The sequence below is a fragment of the Takifugu flavidus genome, chromosome 13 (assembly GCF_003711565.1).
Source record: "Takifugu flavidus isolate HTHZ2018 chromosome 13, ASM371156v2, whole genome shotgun sequence".
NCBI lineage: Eukaryota > Metazoa > Chordata > Actinopteri > Tetraodontiformes > Tetraodontidae > Takifugu > Takifugu flavidus.
Genome location: NC_079532.1, coordinates 7,274,443 through 7,302,171, shown reverse-complemented (window position 1 = coordinate 7,302,171; position 27,729 = coordinate 7,274,443). Strand labels below are relative to the sequence as shown.

Sequence of the window (27,729 nt, the reverse complement as noted above, 5' to 3'; positions counted from 1 at the left end):
TATCTCTTTCCGGGTCACGGGGAGGTTACATCGTAGTATAAAAGTCCGGATTGCTTTTGGAGCCCCCAAAACTGTTTTATTTGTTAGTCTAATGTTCAAGAACCAACATGACAACATGCGTGATTGGCTCATGACACATGATGGCAAAATAGTACCTGAGATTTTCAAATAGAACGGAGTTTTGCCCCCTGTCCTGTCAGCGAGGGGCTGTTTGCGTAACCTTTGAATTTGTTGACCAAAGCGGCCTTTACAGGTCTTTGACATGTATGAAACCTTTGTTAAACTTTGGGTTCAATGCGTCCTAAAAACGGAAGATTAAAACATTGATTTTGTACATCCCGTTTTAAAAGCAAATTCAAACATTTTATCTTCGAAATGGGGAAAAGGCAGTCTGAAATGAAGTTTTCAGAAGTTTAGACAATTTAATCAGCTAATTGGTAAAATATAACTACAACTACACATGGACTCTGTCACCAAATTATTATTGCATCCAAATTATATTGATTTCGAAATGAAAAGTATGAAAAGGAAACCATCCAAGGGTGTGAATACTTTATATATGGAATTTTATTAATATCACAAGAAGATCTCAAACAAACAGTCTCAGATTAGTTGTTATCCTGCAAAAAAACATGCGTTTATTTTCTTGTTGCATGAAAAAAGCCCCAATAAAAGAAAAAGGTAAATAAATGACATGAAAACCATAATTGCATCAATATAATTACCTGCTGCATATTTATTTGATGTATGCGATGGCTGAGGTAGTCTTAAGGCAATAGAATCTAAATTAAGCGTATTCGTGAGACAAAAAAAGTTTAGATAAATAAAAAAAAATGTCATGCACGGTGGCGAGTACATTTATCTTACTAATTAACTTTTACTGAAGGGTTTGTGCCGTCGTCCACGTGTGAAAGTATAACATTAAAGCTAAATCTGGTGTATGTTTGCCAGTGGGCCCCACCAAACTCAATAAAACATGCACAACTGGCACGCGGCCGCTGTGAATAAACCCAGTTGCTGCAACTTAAATGAATCCAGCGTGTGTTTGAGGCAGTTTCAACCCTGTATGAAACCCACATGGGCAATTTTGCTGAGACCATCGTGGAACGAGTGGAAAAAAATCAAATGTATGGCCCAGTTTTCCAGCCCACCTACCACACGGGTCTCTCGCACGAATGCTGATCGGGTCGGTGCCCATGAGAGATCTGTTTTGGGATGCTGGAAGAGATAAGCATTGATTGGTGCATGAAGCTGGCCCAACAAGGACCAGCGAGCTGTTGTCGTTACGTTTCGTGACCTTAAAAATGCTGATTGAAAAAGAGGGTTTAAATTCACTGGTCCGAGGTGACGAAACCCCCCTGGGACCCAATTCAAGGAGCAAAATCAAAACTTTCAATGACTGATTTAGACCACATAACTGCAATGACAATCAAAAACTTACATAATGACAGATGTGTCTATATATATCTATATTTCTGTTTTAGGTTTTCACTCTACACGGACGCGCTTCCGTGGTGACGCTGGAGACTCCAGAGAGAAGGCCGTGGGAGAGATGGGACGGGACTCGGGGATATACTCCATCTGATACTTATCGATATACGGTTTGGCCACATCCCACACCTGGGTAGGGAAAAAAAACCCCAAAATAACCTTGAATTCACACCAGCAGACTGAACGAGCGTCTATTTCTGCATGAAACGCAGCGTCTACCTTCTGTTCGATTAGAAGACGGTGGGCTGCCTCGATGTCTGGGGACATGAACCTGTCTTTAATCCACGGCCTGGAAAAAGTTGAGAGTTCGACAGGGTCAAAAGTGCAACAGCGGATAAACATTAACCACCCCAAACAACATGACAGCCGGCTGAAATGTTGCGTGTGTTGACTTTGACTTACTTGACCACACTGCGGACGAGTTCATAGACCTTCTCCAGCGGAGTGGTGGTGCGAAGAGGACGGAGGAACTCAATACCCTGACAGGCTGCGAGCAGCTCTATGGCAAGAACTGAGAGCAGGACTCATCACCGCTCCTCTCCAGCTCAGATAGTAACGATGGCTGCGTTAGTGGAAAAGCCTTACCTTGCTCCACGTGCTCCACGACCCTCAGGGCTTTCCTGGCAGCCCACCCACCCATGGACACGTGATCCTCTGTGGCAGCGCTTGTGGACAAAGAGTCCACAGACGACGGGTGACACAAAACTTTATTCTCAGAAACTGAAAGGGATTTAAAAATTAGGTTAGCGTTTTGAAAAAGGTCGCATCACAAGGTGTGGCTGTTTTTATTTTTGTGGTGGACATTGACCCAGGGCTGCGGCGGTGCAGTGAGCAATCATGAAGCCCGAGTTGAGTCCGCCCTCGTTGACCAGGAAGGCGGGCAGCTCGCTGAGGGAGGGGTTGCACAACCTCTCGACCCTCCGCTCGCTGATGGAGGCCAGCTCGTGGACCGCAATGCTTAAGAAGTCCAGAGCCTAACAGCAAAAGAGCACAGTTAAGGAGGTCAATTGAGGTTCCGAAGGCCTCACGACCGTGCGTACCTTAGCCGGGTATTCGCCGTGGAAATTCCCCCCTGAAATGGTCTCTCCTCTTTCTGCAAATACCATCTTGAACGGCCGTTAAGAAGAAAAAAAGTGAGCGTTCATTTAAAAAGCGAGGTGGAATCTCCTGTTTCTGGGGGGAAGGATACAGGATTGTCGGTGGCGCTGTTTATTTCTGTGTTGATGATGTTCTGGACAAAGTTGATGGTGTCGTTGGCGATTCCGTGAACCTGCGCACAGAAACGGGAACGTTCTCGCTCTAGAGGGGTCGGGAAGGAGTCCGCAAAGAATCCACGGTGAATGAGATACCTGAGGACAGCATCGCATGGTGTAGGCATCCTGGACTCTGTCACAGAACCGGTGGCTCTCTGGAGAAAACCATCAAACAACTACCGGTTTAATCCAGATGATTGCGTAGAGCAAGAAAAACAAATCAGACTTTAACATCCGTCTTTTAACCTGCAATCTGTGAGGGATGATGGTCAGAGTCCAGCAGCGAGCGGAAGCGTTGGGCCACTTCTATCTGCCCCGGGTGGGGACGCAGGAGGTGGATGTCTTCAGGACCAGGACCGAGGGCAGAACAGACGCAGGAGGAAACACTGAGGTTGCAGATTAACGCGCCTCTGCGGGGTCATGACGCGGGCGGCCGCACTCACCGCTGTCAAAAGCCTTGGTGGTTCCCTTCAGCACCTCCAGCGTCAGGGCAGCGACGATGTCCGCCTGCCGGGCGATGGCCTGGGCTCGCTCCACGGCCTCCGCCCCCAGCGAGGTGATCATCTGGGTCCCATTGATCAATGCAAGGCCCTGTTAGAGGAGGACAGAGCTTCCATGGATGTGTTTTGGATGGCTTTTGTATTCAGGTCCATGAACTTGACAACAGTGTGCTCCCAGTGAACTGAGGGTAAACTCAAATATTTAACGCTACCTCTTTGGGCTTCAGGGAGATTGGCCTAAGTCCATGGGCCTCCAGGACCTGGACAGAGATGAAAGCAGACAAACACATCCGAGACAAAGCAAACATGTCTGGTTAAAGCATTGAAAATCAGTTCTCCCGAGCACGCTCCCTGCTGGCTCTTCCGGGGAGATCTTACATATTTTGCATCGGCCCAGCCGCTCTTGGGGGACCACATTTTGCCCTCTCCCATCAGCCCCAGGGCCAGGTGAGACAGAGGGGCCAGGTCGCCGCTGGCGCCCACCGTTCCCTTCTCCGGGACAAAGGAGAGGCATGACGCTGCGGGGGGGCAAATGAGTTTGGAGACGGGATTACACGCTCGCCATCCTCGCTATTAATGCCCGAATCACGCATGAAGAAGGAGTACCGTTGAAGGCCTGGATCATGGCTTGCAGGGTTTCCAGGGAAATTCCACTGTGCCCTTTGGCCAGAACATTGATCCTCAGAGCGAGCAGCATGCGGGTCCTTTCTGGGCTCAGCGGGTTTCCCACACCTACAGACCACAACACGTGATACTAAACTGAGGCGAGCACCTAAACGCACCAGGGGGCCTCACAACGTCGGGATTAAAAAATAATTAAAATAATTGAAAACATTGTTCTCTTGAGTGGGACGCATCACCTGCAGAGTGGGACCGCACCAGGTTCTCCTGCAGCTCCCTGTTGAGCAGAAGTACCATCAAGTTACTGTTGGGCACGTGGCTCCAACTGACAAGTCACGTCCAGGCACGGCGAAACCTTCCATTTTCAGTTAATTAGTGGCAAGAATGAAAGTCAGATTATCCTCACTCGAGCTTGCTGACAGGAATGACCGTCCGGGCAAACTTGCCAAAACCGGTTGTGATTCCATAGACAACTGGAGAGAGAGAAGTTTAAAAAAAAAAGGGGGTCACTGGAATTGAAAAATGGTTTAGTTTTGTAATATTTGTCCACCGTTGGACCCAGTGACGGTGTTCATACCTTTGTTTTCTTTGACAATGGTGTCCAGCAGCTCTCGGGATTGCACAACCTTTATTTCGGCTTCGGCGGTCAGCTGAAAACGGTGTCAACTTAAGTCAAAACCTCAAAGACTAGTGAGGACGGCAAAGACATTGGCTGGTTTTTACTTTTATCTTGTACAGTCCCCGTCCCAGGTTGACCAGGTCCGTCGACGAGAGGCTGTTGCCATCCAGGGAAATGTACTACACAGAGACACCCGCGTTACGCCACCAGTGCATTCTATAGTTTCCATACAATGTAGATGAACACTTACTTCTGTTGGTTCTCTGTATGCTGCTGTACTATGTGTCCGCTTAGTTAAGGAGCATTCCAATCAGTGGTTTCAACTATTTAAAGAGATCTTGGGAATGATTTCATTTATTTGGCGATTCTAAATATTTGTTAATGTAGAGATTGCTACCACGTTCAAGGATACAGAGGTGAAACTCCAGGCTCACATGGAATAAATTCCGGTGACATACTGTCACCTTCAATGGCTGCGGAGATAAATAAAATGTGCATGAATAAAAAAAGGTCATATGTTAGGGTGAAAATCCGTTTTACATTACCAAGTTCGACAAAGTCGTTATCCTCCAGAACATCCTCAATGGTGTCATCTGCGTCCAGCAAACCCAAACTCTGACACCTGCGCACCACAAAGCGCGTGTCCTTCACAGCCTTGATGCCCCCGTTGTCTGGTTTGTTCTTGATGTAGCGTTTCAGGGCCTCATATCCGAGCCACTGGATGGTGTTTTTGGTGTCCCGGCAGGGCACCGCCAGCCACTCATCTCGGATATGGACGGTAAATCTGGGCATTGCGCGTCATTCAGCGGGACTCTGCTGCACTGAGCGTGCCTCGTCCCTCTCCAAGGTAACACCTTCAGACGCCCAAAGGCCGTCCACCAATGGGAAGCGCCGCTGGAGAGCCGCGCCCACCCGGCCACGCACCAGGATCACGCTCATTCGTGCAAAACCGCAATCACGCACCTCTGAAAGTGATTAAGAAGTTTGGGTAAAGATTTACGCGCATATTCTAACAAATAATTGAGTAATTCCCATCCTGTTATTCACCAGATGCCGGTGCTGCCATCTGGTGTTGGCTTTTATACTTGCAGCCAGCTCAGACGCTGTTACAGCATTTTTACACTGAGCTCCGTCTTTACAGCTGAAATAAAAACTTGTCTGTGAGGCAACTGTTGAAATCTTACTCTTATTCGTCTTCATTAAAGCTGAACAGCCAATCGGAGGAAAGCCTCTTCTGGCTGAAAATACTAATACGAGCTGCAGTGGATGCAGCTCTGCCTGCATTTCTTTTATTTCCCGCTGCTTATGGCCCCGTTATTGAGAGATTGATCATATAATTAGTGCAATTAATAAGTGCTCCTCCATTATGCTTAAAGGCTTGCCTGAGGTTTTAATTGTGCTTCGATGTCGTAGAGTTTCCTTTCTTTCCTGCAACCTTCCACCAGGGGGCCAACGAGGTGCGCTTCCCTCCAACCCTGCAGTGAATCTGTCCCACAAACTTTCATTTACGCCACATTAAAAACGTAAATGTCCTCACCCCCGAAACCAATGCGACGACTCAAAGGCAATGGGGGGAGGGAGGGGGGGTAAATAAGAACTCACGTGTTTGTTTACAAAAGTGTTGGAAGTAACGAGGCGTCCGTGAAAGCATCACGGTGGCCTGCCGACCGATGATGTCAGTTTACGGACGTTCGGCGTCGCCATGTGTGTCGACAGCTCGGAGTAGGCCGAGGGTAGGCCGTCAGCGGGAGGCAGAGACGGAGAGGAGGGAGGAAAAGTGTGTTTACACAGACGGCAAACTGCCTGGGGAATCGTCGGGGAGAGGAAGTCAGCCGGCTCTGTGTCTGCCTGCTCCAACTTCCTGCTCAGAAAGAGAAAAAGCCCAGGATCCGATTTCAGCCCAGCACAACTGTGGAGAGCAGAAGAAAGCATGGAAAAGATGGGAATCACACCAGCGACGCCGTGAAGTTTGACGAAAGGGGGGGACCAAAAAAAAAAAATCAATAAAAAATTTAACCGAGTCAGAATTCGCAGGTAAGTTAAAAATCTGTCAATGAAGCGGCGCCTCGGGTGATTGGTCGCGTTCGGTCGGTGTGAATTAATGCGTAATTGGAAGCTGGAGCGACTTTCTTTGTGGCGAAACCTCCGATTCTGGCGTGTTGGGGCTTTTTAAAAGTTTTTAGCGGTGGTAGGTTTTAATTCGGGCACAATTGTTCCTTCTTCCGGTCGCAGCAACATCTTGAAAATGAGGCTGAAAAGTGATCCACGCATCGCTGGCGGAACTTTGGTGTTCCGGATACAAAAGAAACCCGCAAATACAAACAAAACAACAACAGCCTCGGTTTTTAAAGAAAACCCTGCTGTGTAGAGTTTGTTCAAAGATGCGTTTCTTATGGGGCCATGTTGAATTTTCCACAGTCTGTGAACAGGAAGAGAGCAGATTTAGTCATGGCTAAGTAATGTCTGCACACACCATCTAATCTCATTAGGAGTTTCCGTTCAGCCAACACACAGCCCGGCTTTGTGCGCGCAGGGAGCATCAGCAGCGTGGTCCCCGGACCAAACCACCGCCGTTCTGCTGTAAAAGCCCCGGACGGCTCGGGCAGTTAACTCGTCGTTGTGCCCCTCGGTGGGGCAAACGCATGACCTCCGGCGCAGAGGTCAAGGCGCCTTTAATGTGGTCGGGTGCCCTTAAATGTGTTCATCTGCGGTGTTGGCTTGTGGTACTGGAAGTTCTGTTGTCTTTGCAGCATCCTGCAGAGGTGTGTGTGTGTGTGTGTGGTGTGTGTGTGTGTGTGTGTGTGTGGTGGGGGTCATCCTGGTCTGGTTGTAACTCTGTCAGCTGAGCATCCACGAGATTTACATCTTTAAAGTGCTTAAAAGCCCAGGTTGAGGGCAGGTTAAAGGGTGGAGCTGCCTATAAGAAGGGGAGACAATGATGTGCCCGTCCTCCTCTGAGGTCTTTATGGGAAGTGTGGCAGGAATTGGGACAACGCTCCCCTGCTGTGGGATCCCCCCTCTCCTCAACATTTGTCCTTGGAAGTAGAATTGGAGGAAGTCCTGACTCTGACAGGTTTGTAGTTTCACATGGCAGATAGTAAACTCAGGGGACGGCGAGTGTCGGAAACCAGCCCCAGCCTCCCTCCCCGTCCCCTCGGACTGGTTTCCGGGTAAAGACGTGCACTGATTAAAAAGGCTGCTCTGTTTTGTTGCCACGAATCGTCCTGCATCACTGGAAAAGATGGACGTGGACACACGTGAGAAGGTGGCCCAGGTCCGTCCGTGTTGGGCCCGATCCCACCCTTTTAGAACTAATTTTAGCAAATGAAAATGAACTGTAATCCAGAAATGCCAGTTTTCCTTTCAAAGAACTTGTGGCCTAATCAACCCTCGATTGATCCAGAACATTTGAATCGACCGTCTAAGCGTTCGCTCCGTTAACATGCGAGTGTGCAACAGTCAGACAGGAGCTTTAAGGCTGCACATTCCTCTATTAAGGGAATAACCCACCCTGGGTCTGTCATACTTCCTGTGGAGAGAGGGCCAGGTTGAACCGCAGCATATTTCTGGCTTGAGCTGTTGTTCCCTCTTATTCCTCTCTCTCTTCGGCATCAGCTTGGTTGCTTTACACTCTTGAACACACGGTCCTATTCATCACAGGTCTGCTCTTCCTCTCACCACATGTTACAACTCACAAATTTATGCCGGAGAAAAGCAGAAACTGGGAAAAAAAAAACCAAACTTTTTTTAATCTTTTTTTTTTTTTTTGAAGAAGCGTCAGCAGCTGTTACATGTGAATGTGCTCAGGCCTGCGAGAGACCTGTCGGGGTAACACCTGACAGGTAGTTTAGCCTTTACGAAGAGCGTAATGAATCACCTCTGGGAGTTTTACAGGAAGGAAATGTCTTCTTTTTTTTTCCCAGGGCTGCAGGTATGGACAGCGCCATCACTCTGTGGCAGTTCCTGCTGCAGCTGCTGCTCGACCAGAGCCACAAGCACCTGATCTGCTGGACGTCCACAGACGGGGAGTTCAAGCTCCTCAAGTCGGAGGAAGTGGCCAAGCTGTGGGGGTTGCGCAAGAACAAGACCAACATGAACTACGACAAGCTGAGCAGAGCCCTGCGCTACTACTACGACAAGGTGAGTTAAGCCCCCCCCCCCCGCAGCAGCAAGTAAAAACACAAACTTCGCAGTCGTGCGTTTGCGCCTCTAGTTCTCGTTCAAGCCACAAGCTCCCCTATTCAACACTTCCAGTTCCTGTTTCTCGCCAGAGCTACAGTACAAATCATTATGCCTCCGTCTTTAAAACGAATGTTCGAAGAAACCAAAAAAAAAAGCAGCTATCATCTCAGTCCTGCTGCAGACTAGACGGAAATGACAGCACTTCCTAGAGGACGTGGCGCATAAATCCGCTATTTTACAAACAGAAAATAGAAGAAACTGAGTCGCAGCGAGATGTAATAATGTACTAATTGGGTCGTCGCTGCTCCGCCTCTCTTTGACAGAACATCATCAAGAAGGTGATCGGCCAAAAGTTCGTCTATAAGTTCGTCTCCTTTCCTGAGATCTTGAAGATGGACCCCCAGGCGGTGGAGATGGGCCTGGCGTCAGGAAGATTCCCCCTCCAGGAAGAAGAGGCCTCCGAGCTGGAGGTGGAGGAGGACGAGGAAGAGGAGGGCGAGGAGGCCCAGAGGAGGCTGGCGGCCCTGGGGGCGCAGCAGTGTCGGAAAGACTACCTCCACTCGGGCCTGTACTCCTCCTTCAGCATCAGCTCCCTGCAGAACCAGCCCGAGTTGCTCCGGGCGCTGCGGGAGCGCCAGGAAGAGCCGCGCTCCGTCATCCGCTTCGGCACAAACGCCGGCGAGAGGAACTCGCCTCCCTCAGCCAAGTCCGAGTCCTACGTCTCCGGCAGGGTATCCGGACTCCGCGCCGCATCGTCATCGCCCCACCCCAAAGCCTCTCGGAGCGCCCGGAGCTGGAGCCCCACGGCCGAGCAGCGGGAAGAGGAGGAGGAGGACTCCGACCTGAGCTCGCAGCCGCTCAACCTCTCGTCGGGGCACAGGGAACGGGCCCTGCAGCCTCCGGAGCGGGGCGGCGGCGACAGAAGCGGCTCCCTCGGTAGTAACCAAGGAGACGAACTCCCGCCAAAAAACAAAAAGCCCAAAGCTCTGGAGATCTCCAGCCCATCCCTGCTGCTGGCCGGGAGCGACATCGGCTCCATCGCCCTCAACAGCCCGGCCCTCCCGTCCGGGTCCCTCACTCCAGCCTTCTTCACTGCACAGGTAAAAACCAAACCGCCGATTCTTGGCGAAACGGCGTTCGTCTCTTTCGATCGCGTCGCTTCTTTTAAGCCGCTTTTAAACCAAAATTTCATTTAGTCCCATTCGTGCTTTTGAAGGCCGTCATATCCAACCGTCACGGCTGGGATGGGCGGGCTCCTCCCCCCCTCCCCGTTCAACCAGCCGTGACATTTCTGGCCCTTTTTGATCTTCGCCGTAGCCCCGAATGCTCTTCCGCAGTTAGTAATGCGCTTTAAGTGGAGAAGAAGCGCGTCACCCAGAGGCTTCACCGCGCGGAGAGACGGGCACTAATGCCGCGCTCACGCTGGGCCTTTATGAGGGTGCAAAAATGAGATCAGAGGAACACAAATGATTTACAGAAATCTTCTGCAAGTCCAGCCTGCCAGTGGGGTTGGGGGGGGGGGGGTGGATGAGGCCCTAAGTGATGCCATATGCTCCAATAATTCCATTAATAATGGGAGCAGGGCTGGGTCCTTCCACAACACTGGCTGGCTTCTCTGAGGTGACACAGGGGAAAGCTAAAGAGGGAGGAAAAGGGGGGGGGGACCAGGATAGAGAGTGAGGCTGAAATTGATTTCATATGTTTTCCCCTCCCGCATGTATCACCCCCAAATCAACAGCCCCCACTTCTCTGAGCGTCACCCCTCTTTTCTTGTGCGTGTGTGTGGGGGGGGGGGGGGGGACCACAGACTTCCTTCCTGTTCCGTCAGTTTGTTTTTCCAAACGCGCGTCCATTTACCATTTGAGCATGTTTTGCATTAGCCGAGCCCTCGGAGCGATTCTCGCCGCCCAGACTCGCTCTTCTCATGTTTGTTTCTCTCATTGACTCGCTCCGCGTCCAACCCGTCACAGACTCCCACCGGTTTGCTGCTGGCCCACAGTCCCCTGTTGTCGGGCATCCATTTCTGGAGCAGCTTGAGCCCCGTCGCCCCGCTGAGCCCCGCCAGGCTGCAGGGCCACAGCTCCCTTTTCCAGGTATGGAACACCAGCAGGTGAGGAAGAGGAGCAGTGTTTGGATTGAGGAAGGAAGTTGTGTGTGGGACTTCAGCGTGCCCGCTTCCCAGCAGCTGTAAAAAATAGATATTTCTGGCTAATCATTCGTCAAAGTTACCAAAAAGAAAAACAATAAACAGCACTGACACTTTGGGTAAATTGAGCCAGGAAACCTAAAATGGTTTTATTGTAAACCCTGACTTTATTTGCACTACACAGCACTTTGCGGACTCATTTCGACTTCCGGTGATTAATATCCAGGTGTTTACTCGACAGGAAGTTGATAGCGAGTGCTTGAAAAACACATTCTGACATGTGCAAAATGGCGGCAACAGTTGTGAAACCAGTTAAGACAGTGAGCAGGTTCAGCAGAGGTGTCCTGTTTCAGTGCATGTGAGCGGGAGAGGAAATCCTGTGAATACTTCCTGTTTGAGCCCAGGGGAGCCGGTTTGAACAGGGTGGAATAGTTTGTGAGCTGAAAACACACACACACACACACACCAGAACACGGGTCTCTGTGGGAAAAACAATGGCGACTCGTCCTCCAGCGATGGAGGTATAGCGACAAAAAGGAAGAAGCTTGTATGTTGAAATTTAAAAAAAAAAAAAAACAGAAACCAGAGAAGTGACAATGCTGCAGTTCCTCACCGGAAAGCAGTTTTCGCAGAGCCGCTGTCCCCTCCCACTAACCATCGACCCGTTTTTCTATTTCCTTCCGCAGTTCCCGAGTCTAATCAACGGACACATGCCTGTCCCCCTGCCAAACCTGGAAGGAACACCCTCCCCTCTCCTCCTGTCCCCCACCACCCACAAATCCTGATCCTGGGGTCTGCAGACGGGGGGGAGGGGGAAGAAATCTTCGCACCACCATCAGCAATCTGTCGTCTCGCTTCTTCGCTCCAGAATCGTCCCGTGAGCCAGTTGGTGACCTCACTTCCGTGTTTGTTTGTTTGTTTGTTTGTTGTTGCACTTGCTCCAGATTCCAGCGGGTGAAAGCACTTGGGTAAAGCCATAGGCCACCGTGTCTGAGAGACATCCGTGTTAACGTACAGCACATTTCCACATCGACCCTGTCCACCGGACAGCAGAGACCGGCTGACCGCTCATTTCTGCCCCGAGCTCGGTTTGTTTTTAACCCTGTTAAACTTTTCTTAAATGTTCCCCGGCGTGAACCTGTATGATATATGTCTGTATGCACTACGCTTCTCGAGATAGTATTGGCTGTGCCTTGTCGTCTTTTTATTCCTCCTTCCAAATATTTTATGTGAAGACGAGATTTCAAATCAATGGAAAAAAAACAAAACCTTTGTATCGATTTTAAAATGTTCTCTTTTTTTTGTACTGTTCTTGGTATACAGTTTATATTCTATATGGGGTTTTTTTTGTAATGTGAAGGATGTTTTGTCATTTTCAATAAATAAAGCATTGAATGCTTGAACGTTTCAGTGGCTCAAACACGGGAGGAAAGAACTAAACCAGATCACGTTTCTCTTCAAACTTTAGATTTTATTTTCTTTACTCTGGGGGGGGGGGGAAAAAAAAAAAAAAGCTCAGATATGGGAGGGCATCTGCAATGAAATCCCACACCAGTAACAATTATCCACAAATAAAGTTAGGAATTATACAAAACACCTCTTGTAACACTGTTAAATCGACTGGGACCACGTTCATTAGGGGCAGGACTATAGCGAGAGCTCCCTGGCTCAGGAGAGGCCGCGCGCCTCCTCGTACGACAGGCGTGCGGCGAGATGACGGAGGGGGAAAAGAAAAGGCGTTTTCAGAGGATGGAGATGGGAATGACAGGCACTCGCCTTCTTCAACGCAGCCTGGGGGGCAAAATGTCAGACGGAGGGTGAGGAGGATGAAGAGCAAGATTCAATGTTCTTTGAAGAATTTAAGGGGGGCTAATTATGCAATGCCCATGTAAAACACCCCCCCCCCCCTCCTGCGTTTGTTCATCCTGGAATGATTATGCCAGCGTCTGAGAAGAACGCCATCCTTTTGGTTTTACACGCCACTGAGGAGCACGGCGCCCGTATTTAGCCTCCGGTAAAGGGGAAATGATCTATTTAATCAAAGATTGGCCTCCAAAGCCTTCTGTAACGGTCACAAATGACAGCTGGGAACAGCACCGTGGCAACAGAGGCAGAAAACCAGAACCTGCGCTCACACACACACACACACACGCGCGCGCACGCACACACTGAGGAGCTCTGAGCTGGAGTTCTGTGTTCATGAAAATGGAAATAAATGTCAAAAATGTCACAAAAAAAATTCACCACCACTTCAAAATAAGAATTAAAAATCTATACACATTGCATGTACTCATTAAAGTGACTGAGCCAGTTAGAATTCTAGACAGTAGTTATTTTTAGCAGCATTTTTTTTTCTCTTCTCAATAAATAGAGATGTACAGTATATAAATGTCTCTTATGGACCAGGTCACACCTGGACATGGAGCTGGGCTACAGACACAAGTTTCCCAAGTAGATAAGGAAGGAGTGAGGATGACGAGGAGGAGGATGATGAAGATCCAAGCCAACATCCACTCAGGTAACTGATCCATCTGCGAGACTGTACAGCTGGGAGACACGTCCCAATGAAGACAAAATACAGTCCAGGAAACCTAAAAAAGCATGCTTTGTCTTCTGTTCTTTCCACTGCCTGAGGACAAACAGAGAAAAGTGGGTTTTTTGCTGCTTCAGATTTGAATGTGACTGTCTGATGCCAGGAAAGACTCAAAGTGGACTGACAGGATCACAAGAATATATTTAACAGAAGGTAAAACACCTACATCTCTTCCCCAGTGGCTGCTGTATTTGCCTTCAGCCTCATTCTAGATTTCCTAGCTTGCTCCCCAGGGACAGCGTATATCTAAAATACTCGTTTGTGGCACTTTAATCCTCACCTGATTCTGAGTATGATGCGTTCCGGTAACCGGGATCCCTCTGCAGCTGGACCTCCTTCAGTGTGAATATGGAGATGTCTGCCAGACATGAGAAACAGTCAGCGCACCACAAATCACATAATTCCAGGAGATGAGTGTGTCTCTGATGAGCCTGTAAGTGATCCGCGCTCCAATATCCTTCGAGTTGTACCTAGCGGAGGTTGCCAAGTCTGCTCTACATGCCATTACTCACTCTCTGGCAGTGCGTGCACACGTGGCCCCAGGCTCCTGAAGTAGGCTTGTCTCATTGCTTCATCAGCAGAGATCCTCTTTTTTGACTCGTACTGAAATTGGGAACAGAAATGAGGTCAACGATCAGCTTCTGTCCTATCAAACAGTCCAGACATTGCTGTTAAACCTGCCGCATCACCGTCAGGCTTTAGTGATACTCACTTTTAGGAAGGACATCAATAGGTCGATGCCATCATTGTCCAACCTGGAGAGTGGGGGGGGGGCACAGCAGAAGAAAAGGCAGGTCAGCAGAGGTGGGGGTGACGTGCACAGATGCTGGCCAGTTTTGAGGAAGGAAACACACTCAACTATTCCACAGGATTTCCTTACAGGAAGTGACACAGTGCACACACTCCTGACTAAACAAGAGCAAAACTAATGTCTTTCAGTCTAAAGGCCAAAAAACCAAACACACTGGCAGCTCTTATACCTGCGCCGGACTGGAAACATTTGCTCATTTCCATCTTCGATTAGCAAATGAGGGCTTACGAGAGAGATGATAACATTTAGACCGTGTTCACAGGAATCTGACGTTGTAATCAGTACATGAGCGACGTCCGCCCCCTCACCTGGGCGCGTGGTTAATAAGTGGTTGAGGCTTGTATTTGGGGAACTTCTGGGACTTGAACTCGTCAATGGAGGATATTCCAGGCCAGTTGTCTTCTGTGGGAGTGCCTGTGGTGAAACATTCATTCGACCCAGTTATAGTCAAGCTCTGCCACAGCAGCTGTGAGGTTTTTTTTTTTTCCTTTCCACAATGCCACGAGTGCTACATGCCAGGGATAATGCGATTAAAGGATCGTATTTAAAATCTTGAACCTGTTCCTGCCAGCAGGGGGCGTCACTGACCTAACAGCCTGAAAATGAGGTGCAGCTCGTCTTCCACTGTGGAGCCTGGAAACAGGGGCCTGCCAGCAGCCATCTCGTAGAATATACAGCCAACACCCCTGACAGGAAGACACAAACACAGATGCATGAACATTCTGGAATTAAGGCTTTAAACCAGCGGATGAAGCCCGTAATTAGGATTAAGAGACGGTCTGCGGCTCACTTTTGTGTTCCGCCCGACAGCAGCACAGTTCTTTAAGTTAAAAATTAATTCCTAAGCGGAAATCTGTCCTGTTTAAAATGGCACAGACCGTGCAGTAGACTTTGTGGTGTTTTCTAACGGTTGGAATAGCTCCTGTGGAGAGATGCCCACTCACCACATGTCTATCTGTGTGGAATACTCAGAGGAGCCCAGTAGAACATCGGGGGGTCGATACCACAGCGTCACCACCTCATTAGAGTATGTTTTGGTGGGCACGGACTTGGCTCTAGCGAGTCCTAAGGAGCAGAAATATTTAAAAAAAGAGTCAATATGATTTCACTAGTAGATTAAATGAGGGTAAGTAAAGTCATCTTTATACGAAATCATTTGCAAACAAACCCAGGTTTTAATATGTTAAAAGAGGCTGAGATTTTTTATTTTTTTAAAAACCAATAAAATCTCTCAATTCTCAGCTCCACATAATGAATTAATATTCTGATTGATTAATATTTTACCAAAGTCGGCCAGTTTGAGTTCTCCTCTGTCATTGATCAGTAGATTTTGTGGCTTCAGGTCTCTGTGGAGAACTTTCCGTCTGTGACAGTACGCCAGGCCTCGGAGAATCTGGAAGAGGAAAATCTGAAAAACAAAACAGATGCTCAGGTCAAAAATATCTTAAATGTCACCCAATGTAGCAAGACTCTGTAGGAACAGCTTCTAAATGATCAAAATGTTGAAATCTGCATCGAATTCTTTCCCCCAACTCAAAATTTCCTGTCTTTTACCACCACACTGACCCAAATAAAGAGATTTTTAGAGAATAAGGAGCAGAAAGGGAGCGCTACTGTGCGCCACCAGGGGGCGCAATGGTCGCATTTCAGGTGTTGACAGCAGGAATCGCAAAGCTGTGGAGTCTGATCGAGTTGGCTGGACCAGCAGGACGCCTGCTGAGACTCACCTTGACATTCTGCATGCTCAGGATGTTCCCACAATCATCCATGTACTGCTTGAGGTCTTTGTCCTAGGTACAGGAGAGAGAGAGGGAGGGATGAGAGAGAACCCAGAGTTCAACCGCTTCTGTGTTTCAGCCCTTAATGATGGAAAAGGTCACGAATAATTATGTAAATATATGTCATTCGGCATCTGCGAACAGAAAAATCTCTGAGTCACGCAAGGAGGTGGAGGCAGAGTCTCACCAGGTACTCGAACACCAGTGTGAGCGACTTGTCTGTGTGGACGATATCGTGCAGCGTCACGATGTTGGCATGTTTCAAGTCCTTCAGTAACGACACTGGGGTAAAACAGAGCAGAACAATTTCAGGATTCCCGGATTCCTTTGTTGTTGTCGTCTGACTTGCTGGGCAAAGATTCTGGGACTTTGGTGATGGTGTTTCGATATTATGTTGATTTCCGAATCAAGACAAATGCGCTTCAACCAAACCAGGAATTAGCACCGAATCAGGACAGTTGTGGTTGCTACTGGAGAGTGATGCAGAACCTTCATACCCTCTCTGATAGCTGTGCACGGGGCCCCCTCCTCGTGCTCTAGTCTGATCTCCTTCAGGGCTACAAGGTTGTCCGTCAGCTTGCTCCTCCCCTTGTAGACTGTGGCGTACGTGCCCTGGAGGAGAGGAGGGAGGGGAGAAGGTGAGCTGCTTCAGACAGTCAGGCTAAAAGTAAACTGGGACGGCGCACATCTCCCCACGCTCGTTGAGAACTTGTGTGTGTGTGTGTGTGTTTGTGTGTGTGAGGTGAGCAGCCATCACACACTCACATACCTCCCCCAGTTTGTCCAGTTTGATATAGGTCTCCAACTTCCCAAATCCAATTTCTGACTGGAAGAGAGAAAAGGACAAGGAGCATTCATCAGGGCCGCGTCTTAATTAATGCTGACTAGCTTACGGACGCTGTGGCAAATCCCTGTGGCAGCCTTGTAGCAACAGAGAGGCGGAGGAGGTCACACACCCCCAACCAGCATCACCGCTAATCTCTCTCGACAACGGACTGCTGGCTTTTGACTATTACAATGTGTTTGCTTATGGAGGAGAGACGGAAAACTTTACTTATAAGGCGTGCGTAACACCCGCGGAGAATTCTGATGCACTTTAGGGTTTTGGAACCTTTTGGCCGGTTAATCAAAAAGAATTCAAAGCTAAACTGATGTTACACGCAGCTCTGTGCAGCAACGCTGATGCTCCACATAGAACACGTGAGGATGAGCTTAAAAAGTCTGAGGGCAAGACACCAGCGCTCCTCACACCTGCAGCTGCCTAAAAATAAAACATCTCACAACCACCTCCCTGACAGAATATCTGCTCCTCTCCATCTCTGCCCGAGTCTCTCAGACGTGGGCGGTGACGCTTCCATAAGTTCAACTCGAAAGACCCGACAGTTGTTCATTTCTCTCTTTGCAACAATTTGGTGGTAGGGAAGGTTGCAAATATACGCCAAACCGGTTACACTGATGCATCTTTAATGGTTCTGACAGCACTCACCAGCGACGCTCTGCGGGAACGCCGGCTGAGAGGCTGGTCGAAGGGGGGGCTGCTCAGCTGCAGCTTCTCCAGGTAGCCGTCAGGTATCCGAATGTCGGCCGGCAGGGAGAGACGTTTGTTCAGGTCCTGCAGAGCACGTGTGAGAAAATAAACAGTGAACACCCAGTTTTAGAGCAACGGTGCTGTAAAACACTAAACATCAGAGTACATGTTGATCTTAAAGGGACAGAATAGGAGCTATAATCCAGAGGAACTGGTGGGTTCACGACACCAGTGGGCACTTCTATGCACCTTCGATGTTAATTCACCCTCCCCTTTCTTCCCTCCCCCCCGTCTGAGGTAACTCTCCCACTGCTCCCTCCACAACAGGAACCAAAACACAAAACTTGGAGCTTGATCACAGGTTTGTGTGGTTGAATCTCTGACAGAGCGGCCGGCTCGTGGATTGGCTGCCCTGACCCCTTTATTCAAACTGTGACAATGACTCAACCCCGCGGCCTCGGCTGTGCACGACCACGTGCTCATCGTCCAAAGGAAGTAGAAGAAGGTGTTAATATGTCGACATATTCATATAAAGAATGCACGACTTCCTGGATGCAGCTCTCATAAAGCCAAGCGCTCGATAACGAGCACATTAAAGTTGCTGGCTTAGCTTTGGTTTGTCAGAGAGCGCCACCATCCGTCACCTGACCTTTGAACCCCCCCACCCCACCCTCGCCTTTCAGTTGTCCAATCAAGCCACCATAATCTGTTACAAGAGGGGCCCATCTGGACCGTATTACAGTAATCCCTGTGATGTAATCCGGAAACATGGCTGCCTCCACAGTGAGACGCACGCCCGTCTACCTGACAGCAGACGGAGAGTCGTTCTGCTACTGCTGCTGCGTTTCCTGTGACCAACACTGTATTTGCAACGTTGGTTACCGTTAACAACCAGCCCTCGTGTTAAAACCCACACACGGACGTAACGAGCCTTAAGAACAGGCGGCTCGTGCGCCACCGTGGAGGTTTTGTGGTTTTTGAAAGGACGTGCAGCGCCTGACTGCAGTGCACGGAGGTGATTCGCCAGGTCTCTGCCGTAAACACGCTAAGCTTCTTAACTGCACATTTAGGGGATTTTTCTTCTCATTCTCTCACACGTGCTGCATTTGACCGTAAATCGCTGCAGACGCAGAAGATAAAGCAAATAATACGGTGGGAGGGAAGAGCGTGTTGTTCAATAACTAGATCTTTGTATGATCACATAACGCACAGCGTACGAGGAAACGGACCAGAACCCACAGACTGTTCAATGAGCCCGGGCCACCTGTGCAACAAGGCTTCTATTGCCAATGATTGGACATCCTGTTCTCACTCTAGTTATGATTTTTGATTTAAAAGCACATTTTGCAACTTTCACAATGAGACATTCCTGTTTATTATAAATAAAGAACAAAAATGAAAGGAGGAAGAACAGGAAGTCCCTTCCTCTGTGATTTTCATTATGAAACTCGCACTGTTAGTATCGAGTCGCTTATGACTGTAATGTAGTATTTTATTCACTTTGGTCTCCATTGGTGGCGTGATTGTGTTTCGCTGTACGCTGGTTTGGGGAAAAAGGGTCTGCTCAATGAACCAAATGTAAAATTAATGATGCTCATTAAAGACACATCAAACACCCAAAAAAAAACACCCTCTTAGAATGTTGCTTTAACACAAAACAGCGCGATTTCCGCTTTCCTCCTCTTAACATACGCAGCAGCTGGATTCAAACTTAAACTTTCCATCTGCTTCTGTATTTCCGCACCTCTTTTAGCGTCGCTATATAAAACAGCGTGACAGTACAGCTTGGACTCGATGTATGCCACATGCTGCACCGTATGGAATACAAAAGGATGCGGTGAAACGAAATCCCTCTTAGATAACATAAAAATAATGGGGGTGTTATGCAACCACCAGAGAAAATGTCTAAACCCACCACAAATGGAGCGTTTGTCTGTAAGAGAGAGACTAAGTCAGGATGTTTGTTGCTGTGAGATGGTGGCGACTGTGAAAAAAAGAGACTTTGATCAGCACAGCAGGTGGAGCCAGGGTGGACGGGATGTAACGCATTGTGCAAAGACTCAGCCTACGTCCATGTCACGTTTTCACACCTACACGGCACCGCTTGTGCCGTCAGTCCTCTCCGAACACCTACGTGTCTGTTTATATCCGATCACATCTCCAGCGACAAAACCGAGGCTGAACCGCTGAAGCCAGGGGCGAATAAATGTGTCGTGATTCGTTATGAGACGGTGTTTGTGCTTCGCTCACGACGCGCTGCGCGCTTTAACGGAGCGAATCCCACCTCTGCGGAGATGCGTCTGTTTCCTCTGTTCCTGAGACAGACACCTGTGGGAGACTGCACCTCGTCAGAGGAAGTCCCGGACGCCTGATCGCTCTCCCCGTCTGACCCCATCTTTAGGTTCTCATGGACGATATCTGGATTAGAGGGAAGGAGGAAGAGAGGATGAGCGGCTGAGCGGGACAGACAGGGCAGGACAGGAGGAAAGGGCACAGGGCTCGGCACTGGCAGATGACTTCAGCAGGAAAGGAAAACAATCTGGGACGCTTTAACGAGCCGCTCCACCCCTGAACGCTGCTGTGCACACTACTGTACAGCAGCGTTCATATGTCTGACTGATTTTATTTGCTTTAGGGCCTCATGACACAAGCTCACACATCAGGCTGCTGAAACTAACTCGGGTTTCATACATAGACAGCGCTTCACCCTCCCCGTTCTTCTGTTTACTTTAGGAAAAGGGATGAATTTAGGTGCCGCCTGTGGGTCGGGACACGTCCACGAGGGTGTTGGCAAGCGTAGAGTTGGGCACGTGCATTAAGACGATTGTCCCGATCTCAGCGCACGTTTACACGTTGTTCCATAGAAACATATGCGAGCTGTGTTTTTAGGGACCGTCAACAAATAAAAGCCGTCTTTAGACCCAAACAGTGTGTCGTTCTTACCGAGTCGGCTCCCGTTGCGAGGCATGGCCATGAGAGAGCCCAGGCCGCCTCCGATCACGCTCTGGGGCCGGCGCAGCGGCGGCTTTTTAAAGGAACCCGTGTACTGGTGCAGAAAGGAGTGGACGCTGTGGACAGAGGGGGGACGACCATTTCTGACTATGGGCTCTGTGGACAAACACAAAACATTTGTTAATGTCAGTTTTTCCACATTTCTAATCAACTGTGAGAATCTGACGTTTTAGCACAAGGCCCGAATATGAAATGTTGTGAAATCTTTCAAACCGTGCCGTAATTGAAACGCACACATTACGCAAGAGGTTTAAACTTAATCCATTGACGCTTAGATTTATATCATGCAATTTCTATGATGTAGTAAGACAGTAAATTAGCACTCAAACAGCTCATTTCCCCCTAAAGTGACGTCCAAAACAACCTTTTTGCGTGTTCATGAAAGGCAGCAGGGGTTTCTGGGACTTCCTGTTGTTTAGAAGGAGGTTGTTCATCTTAAAAATAACTTAACACGTTGACTGGTATCAGCAGTATAGCAAGTATACAAGGTTACATAATTTAGCAGGCTGCCTTCTGATCAAAGCCTTAAGTACCAAAACCCTTGGATTTGAACTTTGGAAAATCAAAAGGTTAAAGGTTAAAGTCATTCCAGAATCTGGAACATAACTTTTGGACAAACGCCGGCTGTCACATAACCTCTTGGCAGAGAAACTAGTAAACAAGAAGAAGAAAAAAAAGCAGTCTACACTGCCCAGAACGACGGCATGAATGAGGATAATCATATTTCAATAAGATAAAGGCAAAAATCACTTCATACACACTGGTCCTAGGATAAACTGCCAAGAGGTTACGTCACCCTTCTGAACACACGTCCCACATTTCCACTTTTCCAAGATTACAGTTCACAAATGCAATTTTATTTAACCCCCTAATTCAATTGTCAGCACCAGGCGGCAGAGATCCAAACAGATAATGAGACCCCAGCTTGGGAACATTCAGTGCCCTCTTCTCTGAGCCGCAGATTAGTTCTCTTGTAGGAAAATCAGACATTTCCCTAGATTTCCTGCGACAATAAAAACATCAACAGCCTCGTCCTAATATCCAGCCCCTCCCGCCACCTCTCTCTTCCCTCCCTGCAGCTGCTGCCGGCCCGGGTCGCCAGTGTTGTGTAATCAGATCAGGACCAGAATGCCCCCCCACCCCGGTTCAGATGGCATCTCATCTGGCTACTCCAGTCTGTCTCCACTCCTCTGAAATCCTCTCACACAGGATTCTGTGTCCCCGGTGCACGGAACAATCTGGCAGAACCTGGCGTTAATCACCACACAAAAAAGGCTTTACAAAGCCCGGTTCGTTCTCAGAGGGAGGTGGGGAGGAGATGAACAAGAGAGGTAAACTTTAAGAGGGTTTTTTTTTTTCCCCTTTTTAAATTTAAAAAAAAAAAAAAAGGAGTAATGCATCAAGATGTTTGGCTGCTTTCAACTGGCCGTCCAAGTTGCTGTGGTAACTCCTGAAAGTTTCCAGATCCAGGGCGCCATGGCAACCGCGCACTGCGGTGGGCAGCTGCTGGCGTTCCCTGCAGAGTCTGCGAATATCAGCCGAGATAAGATGTGGTGTCGCTTTCCTTCCATTCCCACATCTCCAAGGCGGTAAACTGACGCGAATCCGGATCATTCGGGGCGAAACACCATAAAACCGGGAGCGTCGCCTCCCTGGGATCATTGTTTCGTGGTATTTTGGGACCAGGTAGACGCTGCGGTGCGTCCTCCTACATTCAAATCACAGTATAAACGTACCGCTGTCCTTCAAGCCGTTCTCCTCGATGGTCATCTGCTCGGCGAGCTCGGACAGCGACTCGTCGATGGTGTGGCTGCCCCGCAGCGTCTGAGAAAGGCGCCGCTTGAACCTCTTCATCTTCTCCAGGGAGCTCTCGGGAAGGGGAGGCCTGTAGACAACAGAGCAACGTGATTCTCCCGCCGTGGCCCGTGTGAGATAACCACAAGGGCAGCGTTTGTTTTAGCTGCCGAGTGATTCCGATGGACCTTGACGCTTCACTGACAGAATCCGGAATGTAAACTGGAAAAAAGAAGCTGTGTCAGTTTGTAACGTCTGAAGAGAGGCAGCCTGGAGGGCCCTGAACCCTGGCTTGTTTTAGACCTATCTGCACCCCGACGCTAATTATGACTCCGCTCATTCCGCCACATTATTTTACATTCCTGACCCTGGAAAAACATGACGAGTCGCCGAGAGATTCTTGCGGGAGAGCCGGGCTGTAAAAGCAAACCCTAAAGCAGGGGGGGATTTGCTCCTGAATGGAGCGGGACCGGACCCGGCCGCGCTGATTCCACATCACACATTCCAGTCGCATCTACTGTGTGCATGGATCACTGACTGGGACAGCCAGCGACAGACCAGTATGTGACATCTGCGAGGAAAGGAAAAGGAAAATTTAGACTTTGGTGGGGATGGGGGGGCACCAGCCTCTCCTCTCTCCCCTCTGACTTACTCCAGAGATCATGACTCCACAACTACTGCAGATCTGGACAAGAGTCTGTCTGAGATGACGTTGAGGAGAGCCAGTCATGGAAACATCGCCTGAGGGCTCGCCGGCTGACGGCTACGAGCCGCTAACAGCCTTTTGTATATCAAATAATTGCCCCAAAAACAAAAACAAAAAAAAATACCAATGCTGCCAGAGGCATGCTGGGAAATGAATCACAAACAAGCTGTTAGATGTTTGCTTAGTTTAACAGCTTGTGACATATCTGCATGTAGATACATCATCCTGGGCGCAGCTAGCTCACGCTAAACCGCCCGACAACGTAGAAACAACAGTGTAGCCTCGTATTTGCAGAAGCGCGCTAGCTCCTTTGGTCCGTGACACGGCTGCACGACAGCTGTGCGGAACTTGAGATCCTGGCTCTGCTTCCTGGTTACTACTGTTAAAAAATCTGGCTCCGGATGACACCGGCGAGGCCGGATGGCGGCTTACGCATCTCGGTGGCAAGTGTGTTTGATGTTCCACTTGCTAAACGCCTTGCTGGGTTTGCCGCCTGCCAACGGTGTTTGGCTTCTCTGAAATTATAACACGCGAGTGTTGAGTCAAACTGAAAATAAAGAAAAGGGAACCAGAGCTCGCGTCAGCACTTGGACGCACATCGATTGAACTGAGCGGATCTCGCGGCCAGCACGATGACCTCCACTTCAGCCTAGTCAGAACATATTTCATTCATAATAATCTTGGCCCTTTATGTCCCTCTGCTTCTCCGAGTCGAGCGACAATCAGTCGAATTCCTCCGGGGATGCAAAATGGGGACTCAACTCCGACTGTCACAGCAGCTTCGCATCAGTCGTCGACTTCCGCACTCCTCTGCTTCGCCCTCCCTTCTGCTGTAGCTTGACGCAACATGAGAACGACTCCACTGCTCTGTGGAATTCACGTTAAACGGCGAGTGTTCACCCATCGAGACGGTGGCGGTTAAAAACGGCTCGACTGTTTAATGCTGCTCCGTTGCGCAACACCTCTGATGTACACACAGAACAGGAAACCAGAAGAGAAACATTGATAAAACCCACATTTTGTCAGGTCCTGCCCACAATCTTCTCAAAAGCTGCTTGTATCTTCACCCTCAACAGGCCAAAAGTAAAAATACCATATGGCAAAGAGATGAAATAATCTACCACAACATAGGTTTGAGACCAAATGATCCACTACGACGATATGGCGTCAAATAGACAAAGGTGGTGGCATCTCATCCCATGGGAGGGGGGGGATGGGGCTTTTGGGCATGATCTGTTCCCTGATCCTTTATCCCTGCTCCCCTCGGTCGGCTGGACGGGTCTGAGCCCCAGATCTGCTGGGAGGTTACCAGTATGGGGGTGGGGGGGGGACCGAGGGGTTGCCGCGCAGCTTCAATTCGAGATCCGTTGCCAGGACGACCACGCTGCTTTTTTTTTTTGTCCATGCTGAAAATGGTAGGAGACAGCACGCGTGCCAAAATCCAGCCTCAGCAGCCCCAAACTGCCCCTCGTTCTGGCAGCTTCTCGAGCCCACCCCCGCCGGGACCAGGTCCCTTTATCTAATGATCAATACCTACAATAATGCAGCCGCGCGGCCCACGTGCACACTGGGACACCTCCAGCTGTGGAGCACACTGTATTTTCCATCCCTTTGCCTGCTGATTGTACAGGAGGGTGGGGGGGGGGCAGGAAGAGGCAGGAGGGATGAGGCATCTTCGCTGCTGCCGTGGTGACGACAGACATCTGCTCCATATGGATTCTGCCCCCTTCCTACCGCCACCAGAAGCAAACAGCAACGTTGATGACGACGGACAAAAGGAATGATGGGTAAGGTCAGAGTTCCAGCTGTGAGGCACAGCAACTCCACCCCCAGGCAGCCCGTTAATACCGCTCTCAGAGCGGGCGCCGGCGCCCGAGCATCTGGCCCACTTTCCGGCGTTGCCATCACCCCACGGGGGCCACTCGATTCTGGGCCACCAACAGGAGACGCAAGGTCAAAAACTCTCTGTAAACCCCCCCCGGAATTCAAGAAACCACATAATGTCACTGCCTCTGTGAGAAGCTCCTAGAAACGGCCTTCCGCCCCTCCCCTGCCGCCCCCGCTCACAGAAGACGGTGGTGAACAAGCGTGACTGCTGGCGTGATTCGGGGGTGAGCTCAGCGCCGCTTTTCTAAAGAGCAGCCCTTTTTCTCATCCTGGCCAAGACAATGAGGACAAGGGAGAAGAGCTGGCTCCATTAGAGGCTCTTCATAAAGGCGGCGTTGTGCAACGTTCCTTTTTTTTTTTTTCAGGAAGCAGGACGTGGCATTGAGGGGAGCAGGACAACCAAACGTGCGCGTCTCTCGTGATGCAGCAGGTGACGAGGAACCCGGCGTCATGTGTTTTTTTTTCGCCACGCTCGTTGGCTTTGACTTCCTGCTCGTCGTCGACGGGGTGTGAGGCGATGCAAAGCAGCCCGTGAATCAACGCTGGCCAATTGAGACTGCTGCCGTGGCAACGGCAGCGCGAACGACAGGCCTGCACCCCCTTCTTTGTGTAAAAGTTCAGTCCAGGGCATCAAGAGGTGCTGCGGAAAGCTAAAGCCAATAAGAAACACATTAGCTTGGTTAGCATGATGGAAACAGCCATATTTAAGGGAACAAATAGGGAAAATACGAGGTAAAGTGCTTAAGTTAGCATCTCGCTTGTTAGCATCAGCATGTTGTCGAAGGATCAATCAATGGAATGCAGAGCTCCACACTTAAAGTTTACACATGGAACCTTGAGGAAAGGGTGTAAATACCACTGACAGACGTGAAAGAAAACGGACCGCTCAAACATCAATCTGAAAATAGAAGCTGTATGGCTCAGAACGCCGTTTCAATTAGAAAACAAAGCGTCCAATTAAGCCAAATATGCCGTAGCTAATGAATAGGGGTGAGCAGCAAAAATGAATTGTCAGAATTAAACCACAGCTGCGTAAACAACAGACAGATTCTGATACGGTCAGACAGGCAGCAGGTGACATTTCCCCATTTCAGATTATCAAGTCTGAATTTTGGAACCTTGGAGATACAAGATAGTCTCAATCTAATGAAGCTAAAAGGCAGCGAGATTGCCACTTCTCCAGGCTTCTCATTATGGAGATAATGGTGAACTGGACCTGGGCCTGCGTCACCTGGCCTCCATTTATGAGCATTAGCGTCAGAGAGCGACTATTAGCCTCCCTCATCCCCGGCTTTCTGTGTCCCTCACAACAGATCTCGATATCCCCGCGTGGCTGTTTGAAAGGAATAATTGGCAACGGTGGTGACTAGCGGTTATCAGGATATCAGACACGGCTTTCATGGTCATTTCCCTCTGTGGATGTTTGGTGCCCTGCAGGTTCAGGAGCTACAAGGACAACTCATTCACAACAGGATAAATCATTACGCTTTTTAAAAGGAGCCCTGTGGAGGAACTTATTAGTGTCGCAGGTTTTAACTCCAATGGAAAACTGAAGATATATTTGAACACTTGAGTCACAAAAGGAGCCGGCGAATGCACCGCCTGGCCTGTAAATTCAATTTCCACGGGTTTAGCGTGGATTTTAATCGATTGGGGAGACCTTGACTGTGGATATGGCGGCCTGTAATAATACTGCTGTGACGAACGTGTGTGCATGTGCTTCCAAATAAAGACTCGACAAGTGTTGGGAGAGTTCCTGAAAATCCTGCCAAGAGCACCGGGAAAAAGGCAACATTTGTCCCTCACCTGTTTCAGACTTTAATGCGGCGGATGACGACCCGCGTGCCTGCTCCGAATTGTTACTGTATAACTCAATCAAACAGGTTCTGGAGCCAGTTGGCTCGCCGGGCTGCACCAGGGTCCAGATTTAGGCTGAGACCAGCGGCCTTTGTCTTGGGCGGGGGGGGGGGGGGTTTGCTTATAGAACGAGCGTTTGTGTTAATGCAGCAGAAAAAAAGGCAGAGGAAGAGTTTGTATTCGGGGCTATCTATAGACGAGAGTGGTGCCTGTGACACGGCAGCTGCTCCCCAGAGATCCGTGACACGTTAACCTTCAGCCAGCTGTCCTGGATGCAGCTCCAACATGAGCTCACACACTCGGGAGGGAGCGCGGGGCCCCCGCCAGCACCGGCGGAGAGAACGAAATCAAACGGTCAAACATATAGACGGCCGGCTCGACGCAATCATCGGTGCGCGTGCGCTCCCACGCAGACATCTGATCTGCACCGGAGGGACCGCCTCCACGTGGCTACAGCTGTTAAACAGCAGGTCAGATTACCCCGCCACCATCACCACCACCCCCCCCCACCCCCAAGCCCTTCACCAAGGGAACCAAAACATGTCAAACCAACACACGGGCATGTGCATCACTCCCTGCCTACCCCGGTTTATTTTAACCCCAGCGCCAACGTGCGACTGGCTCATGCGAGCCACTTGGAGGGAACCGAAGAAGGTGCGACAACGGGCGTTTTCATGCACGCACCGGCGGCCTGGCTTTAAAATAGAGGCCCAAATCTTTCTGGAGATTAAAAAAACCACCATTTCAGCTGCGAACCAAAGCCTGTCAAAAGAAGTGTGGTCCTTTTTTAATACGACAAATAAAGGGCCAGCAAAGACTGCATGCGTGGTTGTGAAATATTGCTTAATCATACACTCTATAAAAGAAAAGCCTGTGATCCACAGCAAAAGAATTCACGTCTGAGTCAGTTGACTTCCAACGAGGCTGCGCAGCATGTGTGACTCAACTGTG

At 49.4% G+C, this 27,729-nt stretch overlaps 3 protein-coding genes across 6 annotated transcripts in view; 1 reads left to right on the top strand and 2 right to left on the bottom strand.

Moving 5' to 3' along the window:
• Window positions 1-549: 549 nt before the first annotated feature.
• On the bottom strand, window positions 550-5,822 carry hal (histidine ammonia-lyase). The gene is made up of 20 exons (XM_057052609.1): window positions 5,030-5,822; window positions 4,897-4,957; window positions 4,735-4,762; window positions 4,589-4,663; window positions 4,443-4,515; window positions 4,272-4,338; window positions 4,105-4,142; window positions 3,851-3,976; window positions 3,623-3,762; window positions 3,457-3,504; window positions 3,188-3,335; window positions 2,991-3,086; window positions 2,841-2,899; window positions 2,681-2,761; window positions 2,532-2,597; window positions 2,300-2,465; window positions 2,077-2,211; window positions 1,894-2,002; window positions 1,711-1,780; window positions 550-1,620 (listed from the first exon to the last, which is right to left on the bottom strand). Exons 1-20 carry the CDS (start codon window positions 5,274-5,276, stop codon window positions 1,489-1,491), a joined length of 1,965 nt encoding a protein of 654 aa, XP_056908589.1. The 5' UTR covers window positions 5,277-5,822; the 3' UTR covers window positions 550-1,488.
• Window positions 5,823-6,146: 324 nt separating this feature from the next.
• Window positions 6,147-12,215, top strand: LOC130536572 (ETS domain-containing protein Elk-3-like). 3 transcript variants are annotated; one of them, XM_057052622.1, is made up of 5 exons: window positions 6,150-6,518; window positions 8,408-8,624; window positions 8,990-9,766; window positions 10,637-10,776; window positions 11,499-12,215. In XM_057052622.1, the coding sequence occupies exons 2-5, from the start codon at window positions 8,418-8,420 to the stop codon at window positions 11,509-11,511; spliced, it is 1,137 nt and encodes a 378-aa protein (XP_056908602.1). In that variant the 5' UTR covers window positions 6,150-6,518; window positions 8,408-8,417; the 3' UTR covers window positions 11,512-12,215. The 3 variants fall into 3 exon arrangements, with proteins under 3 accessions (XP_056908603.1, XP_056908602.1, XP_056908601.1); XM_057052621.1 differs by having other exon boundaries at window positions 6,151-6,518; window positions 10,637-10,759; XM_057052623.1 differs by lacking the exon at window positions 10,637-10,776 and having other exon boundaries at window positions 6,147-6,518.
• Window positions 12,216-12,262: 47 nt separating this feature from the next.
• Window positions 12,263-27,729, bottom strand: part of LOC130536569 (cyclin-dependent kinase 17) — a 16,515-nt gene continuing 1,048 nt past the window's right edge. The window contains exons 1-17 of one of the 2 annotated variants that reach the window (XM_057052610.1): window positions 24,156-24,178; window positions 22,271-22,419; window positions 20,466-20,630; window positions 19,807-19,940; window positions 17,481-17,606; window positions 16,764-16,820; window positions 16,492-16,606; window positions 16,182-16,276; window positions 15,944-16,006; window positions 15,501-15,624; window positions 15,161-15,281; window positions 14,805-14,902; window positions 14,525-14,630; window positions 14,118-14,160; window positions 13,918-14,008; window positions 13,686-13,763; window positions 12,263-13,441 (exon numbers count right to left, since the gene is read on the bottom strand). In XM_057052610.1, coding sequence (XP_056908590.1) covers window positions 13,404-13,441; window positions 13,686-13,763; window positions 13,918-14,008; window positions 14,118-14,160; window positions 14,525-14,630; window positions 14,805-14,902; window positions 15,161-15,281; window positions 15,501-15,624; window positions 15,944-16,006; window positions 16,182-16,276; window positions 16,492-16,606; window positions 16,764-16,820; window positions 17,481-17,606; window positions 19,807-19,940; window positions 20,466-20,630; window positions 22,271-22,419; window positions 24,156-24,163 — 1,611 coding nt within the window. In that variant the 5' untranslated portion in view covers window positions 24,164-24,178 and the 3' untranslated portion in view covers window positions 12,263-13,403. Of the gene's footprint in view, window positions 13,442-13,685; window positions 13,764-13,917; window positions 14,009-14,117; window positions 14,161-14,524; window positions 14,631-14,804; window positions 14,903-15,160; window positions 15,282-15,500; window positions 15,625-15,943; window positions 16,007-16,181; window positions 16,277-16,491; window positions 16,607-16,763; window positions 16,821-17,480; window positions 17,607-19,806; window positions 19,941-20,465; window positions 20,631-22,270; window positions 22,420-24,155; window positions 24,179-27,729 lie in introns of those variants that run through there. The other variant, XM_057052611.1, reaches the window with a different exon arrangement.